At 56.8% G+C, this 6,955-nt stretch overlaps 1 protein-coding gene across 2 annotated transcripts in view; it reads right to left on the minus strand.

Annotated features, from left to right (window-relative positions):
- The window catches only part of LOC138752748 (pancreatic progenitor cell differentiation and proliferation factor-like protein), a 20,010-nt gene extending 19,451 nt beyond the window's left edge, over window positions 1-559 (minus strand). The window contains exons 1-2 of one of the 2 annotated variants that reach the window (XM_069915434.1): window positions 425-559; window positions 226-316 (exon numbers count right to left, since the gene is read on the minus strand). In XM_069915434.1, coding sequence (XP_069771535.1) covers window positions 226-283 — 58 coding nt within the window. In that variant the 5' untranslated portion in view covers window positions 284-316; window positions 425-559. Of the gene's footprint in view, window positions 1-225; window positions 345-424 lie in introns of both variants that reach the window. The other variant, XM_069915435.1, reaches the window with a different exon arrangement.
- Between the last annotated feature and the right edge of the window lie 6,396 nt (window positions 560-6,955).

Consider the following 6,955-nt stretch of genomic DNA (forward strand, 5'->3'; position numbering starts at 1 on the left):
TTCAAATATCGAATTTAAAATGACTAATTAGTTAAGTAAAAGCCCCGGAAAGTCCATCAAGGCTTTCAGGTGTTCGCGTACGTTCCTAAAACTTCAGGAACTGCATTGCCAGCCACGAAGTGAAGCAAATTCATCTGAATGGCCAAGAAGGTTGACTGGAAAAGTAACGACGTCCAACGGCGGTGGTCTCCAAAGTTAGTTGCGGGGCGACTCAAAAGGACTTACTTCTGCAATAAGGATTCCGTGCTGCAAGCAAGCAACCAGCCGATGGAACAGATGCCATGGTGATAAGGTTGTCCTCAAGGATTCACCTGCCCTGATCCAGAAAATAATTTAAAAAAAAACTTAAAAAAAAAAATATATATATATATATATATATATATAATGAGAACCTATTGCTTCAATGTCCAGGAGCGTAACCCACCAAAAGTCAGGGCTGGCGTCGGATCGTTGTGATCAGGACTCGAACTGCTTTTCGCTACTGCGCTGGATCCGTCAGCGCCACCGTCCCTTTCCCATCCAACCCCGTGCTGTTGTGACACGGTGACTCTGCAAGAATGATAACGAGCTGCAGGCGCACGGAACAACCAGTACAGACCAGAAATAGCAGGATGAAGGGCTGCAAGCGAGCGAGCCAGATCGTGCGCTGCGTCCAAGTCAGGAGGGAGTGGGTGGTATGAGTAGGGGGGGAGGGAGGAGGGGAGGAGGAGAGGGGGAAGGGGGAAAGGGGGGGGAGGGAGGAGGGGAGGAGGAGAGGGGGAAGGGGGAAGGGGGAAGGGGGAAAGGGGGGGGAGGGGGGAAGGGGGGGAGGGGGGAAGGGGGGAAGGGGGGGGAGGGGGGAAGGGGGAGGGGGGAAGGGGGGGAGGGGGGAAGGGGGGAGGGGGGAAGGGGGGGAGGGGAAGGGGGGAGGGGGGAAGGGGGGGAGGGGGGAAGGGGGAGGGGGGAAGGGGGAAGGGGGGAGGGGAGGAGGGAGGGGGAGGGGGGAGGAGGGGGGAGGGGAGGGAGGGAGAGGGGAGGGGGGGGAGGGGGAGGGAGGGGGGGGGGAGGGGGGGGAGGGGGGGGGAGGGAGGGGGAGGAGGGGGAGGGAGGGGGGGGGAGGGGGGCGAGGGGGGGGGGGGGGGGGGGGGAGGGGGGGAGGGAGGGGGGGGGGTAGGGGGAGGGGGAGGGAGGGGGGGGAGGGGAGGGGGGGAGGGGGGTTTTGGGGGGGGGCTGTTTTTCTTTTTTCGGTTTTGCTTTTTTTGTCGTTTTTGCTTGCTGTTGGCGAGGGGGCGTGGGGAGGGGGTGTTTGGTCTTGGTGCTTTTGGGGGGTTCTCTTTTTTTGGCCCACCATTTCATCCCCGACCCAAGTCAATAGTGCACACCGGCCTCACCTCCCCACTACCCTTTATGACGAAACACACACTGCAGCCTGTCTGTCCTGACCATAGAACCCCTTCCGCTGTTCACACACCTGACCCTAGAATGCACACCAATAGCCACAAAGAGCAGGAGGTACAGCCTGAGGGACAGAGCCTTCATTAGGACAGAGGTCCGCAGGCTACACAGGTGGGCATCATAAGAGCAGAGCACCAGCCCCTGGAGAGCCCAGGTGGTTGTAGTAAAGTCAGGAGAAAAACTGCGCATGGTAGTGGATTACAACCAGACAATCAACAAATTTACACAACTAGATGCCTACCCCTGCCACGCATAGCAGATATGGTCAACAACATTGCGCAGTAGAAAGTGTTCTCCTGAAGGCAGCATACCACCAACTGTCCATTAGAAACAGCGATCGCATTTACACGGCATTTGAGGCAGACAGCAAGCTGTATCAATTTCTGCAACTCTCCTTTGGTGTCACCAATGAAGTGTCCCTGTTTCAGAGAGAAATGGACTGAATAGTAGATGTTCCAACTGACAGCGGTGTTCCCCTACTTAGACAACGTGACAATCTGTGGCCATACTCAGGAGGATCAGGACACGAATTTAAAACGCTTCTTCAGGCAGCCGAGGAAAGGAACCTAACATACAACAGGGACAAAATGCGTCTTTAGCACCAGGAAGTTGCCAATCCTGGGCTACATAGTGCACAATGGGGGAAATCAGCCCAGACCTAGCCCCTCTGCGGTCCTCTTCTAGACCTCCCAGTGCCACACACGCTGAAAGCACTAAAAAGGTTTTTGGGACTGTTCACTTACTACGGCCCAATGGGTCCCCAACTATGCTGACAGAGCCTGCACACTTATAAAAACCTCAGTTTTCCCACTGTGCCCAGCAGCCACCAGAGCATTCAAGGCCTCTCAAGTTCCTTAAATGACACCATCTGTTTGATCATTTTTATGTGCAGGGGGGATTATAGGTAGGAAGATGGCCATTGCTCTGCCACGTTTTGAACCACAGAGAGCTGCACCGAAGGCAATCACAGCCCTCACCGGCTTCCACCTGATGGCTTCCACTGGCCCCTGCTGCCCTGACAGCTCCTGCCTGCCTCCACAACCCCGATGATTCCCGCTGACCCCCGCTGCACTGACGCCCCCCACCGGCCCACGTTGCCCGATGGCTCCTGCCCATTCCCACGGCCCCCGATAGCTCCCACTGGCTCCTGCTGCCTGATGGCTCCCACCCATTGCCCCTGCCTTGAGGGGGTCATGGAGGGAGAGAGAGTGGGGAGATTGGTCGCAGGCTGACGGCGTCATCAGCCCTCCCCTAACTAGCTGCTTGCAGCAGCTGTACGCAGCGCTCCACCGATTATCCTTCCCCAAGAAGGGTTGGAATCGGCGCCTCAGAGCCGGCCACGGCTCATTCAGAGAGATAAGTCTTTAGCATAAGGGCAAAGAACCCCACCCCACCCCCCTCTTCCTCCACCCCCCTCTTCCTCCCCCCCTTCCCTCTTCCCCTTGTTGGAGGGACTTTGGAGAATACAGTGAGATTTTTATACTTTTTAAACACCAAGATAATAAGAAATTATGTACAGTTTCAATGTTTATAATTACCAACTTCAACATTTTGGGTGCAGACAGGTAAGTTTGCTGAATTACATATTTATAATGTAAGCACACCTCAGATGCCAGTGACTATGAATACAAAAGTGTGGCGGCTCACCACAAGGGAAGCGAACCAGCCCCGGCTTGTAAGCCACGCGGCAGGGCAGGCCGGCCAAAATGCCGCTGTCGGGGGGTTTCCCTTCCTTCCAGCTCAGGGCTCAGAAACCTGCGCTTGGGGTCCACGTGACGCCCGGATGACGTCAGCGCCCTCCAGCACGGTTCTCAGCCAGGTCCGGGCTGGAAGTATAAGTGCAGCCCAGCAGCCTGCAATAAACTAGTCTGCTAACTGAGCTCAACCCGTCTGCTTCTGTGTGTGATTCAGGAGCAGTGTAGCTGCTGCTACAATTGGTGACCCCGACTGGTTCAAGCGTCTTTGAACCCATCATGAGCAAGCCTGGGTTCAGCGCTATAGCTGTGAAACTGCCTGAATTCTGGGTTCAGGAGCCGGAGACCTGGTTCGTCCACACGGAGGCCCAGTTTCACCTCCCCCATATTTCGTCGACACGACCAAATTCTACCATGTGGTCGCTGCCCTGGACCAGACCACCGCCAGACACGTGCTATACCTTGTTCAGCACCCACCTGGCGAGGACAAGTATGAGATCATCAAGTGAGTGCTTACCGGTGTCCCTCCGACTATCCAGACACCAATGTGTCGCTCGGGTGCTGCACCTCGACACCCTGGGGGATAGGTCCCAGATGGAACTGATGGACGAGATGCTCTCGCTCATGGGTAAGCACACCAACTGCCCACATTTCGAGAGCATCTTACTCGAACATATGCCCGGGGACTTCCGCCCACTGCTGGTTCAGGAGAGCTTCGCTGACCCCAGGAAGGGCGCCCAGAAGGGCCAAGAGCTATGGCTCGCACGATTCTCGGAAGGCTCAGTGGTCCAGCGGGGCATGGGCATGACCACGCCAAGCCCGTCCCTAGCACTGCGGTAGAGCACCCGGCCACTGCAGGGGCCCCCAAGAGCATAACCAAGGCCACAGCATCCGCTTCAGGCCTCTGCTTCTACCACCAGCGCTGGGGAGCAAAGGAGTGTCGTCAGCCCTGCTTGTTCCAGGGAAACGACCAGGCTGGCCGCTGTTAATGGCTGCCAAGGACACAGCCTTCTCTACCTGTGAGACACAGTCAGCAGCCGGCGGTTCCTCATTGACACTGGAGCCCAGATCAGCATCATACTGGCCACGGCCATCGAATCCAGGAACTGACCTCGTGGACCTCCCCTCTGTGCAGTCAATGCATCAGCAATGCGGACGTATGGAGACAAGACAGTCCACTTCCAGATCGGCCAACAGAATTTTGCATGGAGATTCACCGTCTTGTCCCTCCCGACTGCCATCCTGGATGCAGACTTCCTCCTCACACACGGACTTCTAGTGGACATTCGAGGTAGGCGCCCGGTGGACGCCCGTACCTTCCAGGCCATTCGCCTTGACGCCTCCCTCTTCGAGCAACCGCAGATAGCCACGATCAGCACACCCAGAGACGAGTTCCAGCAGATCCTGGAAGAGTTCCTGACATTCCTCAAGCCACAGTTCTCCACTGCCTCGCCGCGCCATGGTGTGTTCCACCACATCCTCAACCAGGGCCCGCCAGTTCACACCAAGGCACACCAGCTCTCGTCTGACAAGCTCCAGCTAGCAAAGGAGCAGTTTTCGCACCTGTTGGATCTGGGGATTATTCAGCAGTCTGAAAGCATGTGGGCCTTGCCGCTCCACCTGGTCCCGAAAGCCTCCGTATCTGGCGTCCCTGCGGAGACTATCGACGGCTCAACGAGGCAAACATTCCTGACTGTTACCCCATCCCTCAAATCCAGGACTTTACGGCCAACCTGCACAGCGTGAGGGTCTTCCCCAAGGTTGACCTGGTGCTCAGATATCACCAGATCCTGGTGCCCCCTGAAGACAAACCCAAGACGGCTATCATCAACCCTTTGACCTGTTTGAATTCCTGCGCATGCCGTTCAGGCTCAAGAATGCCACTCAGACCTTCCAGTGCCTCATGGACTCGGTGGGCAGGGACTTGGATTTTGTCTTTATTTATTTGGACGACATCCTTGTCACCAGCAAGGACCAGGTGCAACACAAGGCCCACCTACGTGCCCTTTTCTCCTGGCTGGCCGACTTCAGCCTTACCATCAACCCAGCCAAGTGCCAGTTCGGGAAAGAGTCCATGCAGTTCCTGGGCCATAACATCACGGCCGAAGGAGCCACAACTGCCGCTGCGAAGAAAGCCACCATTAGGGAGTTCCCACGCCTGAACAGGCACAAGGGGCTGCAGGAGTTCGTGGGTATGGTCAACTTTTATAACCGCTTCATCCCGGGAGGTGCTTGCATCATGCAGCCGCTGTTCGCCCTCATCGCAGCCAAGCACAAGACACTCGCTTGGAACCCAGAAGCCTGCACCGCATTCGAGGCCACCAAGGATGCCCTCGCAAAGGCAGCCATGCTCCCCCACCCGCACACCGACCTGCATATCGCACTCTCTGTTAATTCCTCTGCCACAGCTGTCTGTGCCGTCCTGTAGCAGCAGGTGAATGGACTTTGGAAGCCGCTGGCGTTCTTCAGCCGCCTGCTCCGCCCGCCGGAACGCAAGTATAGTGCCTTCGACTGCAAGTTACTGGGCATGTACCTGGCAGTGCGGCATTTCCGCTATTTTTTGGAGGGGGAGGACATTTACCATCTTCACTGACCACAAACCCCTCACCCAGGTGCTCGCGATGGCAAAGGATCCTAGGTCGGCCCACCAGCAATGTCACCTCTCCTTCATGTCGGAGTTTACCATTGACATTTGGCACAAGGCAGGGAAGGACAATATGGTTGCTGATGCACTCTCGCGACTGGACATCTGCGCGCTGACGCTCAGCCTTGACTTCGACCAGCTCGCCCAGGACCAGGAAGCTGATGAGGAGACAAGGGCCTTCAAGACTGCCATCACCGGCCTGTGGTTGCGAGACCTCCCGACTCCGAGCGGCGAAGGTACCATCCTGTGCGATATCTCCTTGGTCACCCAGTGGCCAGTGGTTCTGCAGCAGTGGTGCAGGCAGGTCTTCCATCACATCCACGACCTTTCACATCCGTCCATCAGGTCCACGGTGCGGATGGTGGCAGACAGTTCATATGTCAGATCGCAGGCTGGGCCAGAACATGCACCCATTGCCAGACGTCCATGGTGCACAGGCATACCAGGGCGTCCATACAGGAGTTCGAGCATGTCCAGGAACGGTTCAGCGACATTCACGTGGACATCATCGGGCCATTACCCATTTCCCGGGGCAACAGTTACCTGTTTACGGTGGTGGACCACACCAGATGCCAGATGCCTCCACTGACTCCTGCTTTCGAGCCCTGTTACATGGTTGGATCACCTGGTTCGGCATCCTGGCTCACCTCACCAGCGATTGGGGCACCCAGTTCACATCTGCGCTCTGGGCACAGCTCACCAACAGGTTGGAGATACAGCTACACTGCACCACGGCCTACCACCCGCAGGCCAATGGACTGGTCGAACGTCTGCACCGCCACCTTAAGTTGCCGCTCATGGCCTGCCTCACCAGTCCCGACTGGATGGATGAACTGCCTTGGGTGCTCCTGGCCATCTGCTCCTCTCCCAAGGAAGATCTGCAGGTGTCATCAGCTGAGCTGGTCTACGGTACGCTGCTGGTACTACCTGGTGAGTTTGCCAACGCACCTCACAATCCTCAGCGGTTGCCGCATGAACTACTTCCTCACCTCAGAGCATGCTTGGACTCCTTCTAACCGCCACCCAGGCATGGCACCTGCCCAACTCACATTCCTGGCGAGCTGCTTTCCACGGAATTTGTTTTTGTTTGGCCACCCGGCAAAAAAGGACATTGGCGCCAGTTCTGGGGGGGGCTGTATGGCGGCTCACCACAAGGCAGGCGAACCGACCCCACTTGTAAGCC

The sequence above is a fragment of the Narcine bancroftii genome, chromosome 2 (assembly GCF_036971445.1).
Source record: "Narcine bancroftii isolate sNarBan1 chromosome 2, sNarBan1.hap1, whole genome shotgun sequence".
NCBI classification, from domain to species: Eukaryota; Metazoa; Chordata; class Chondrichthyes; order Torpediniformes; family Narcinidae; genus Narcine; species Narcine bancroftii.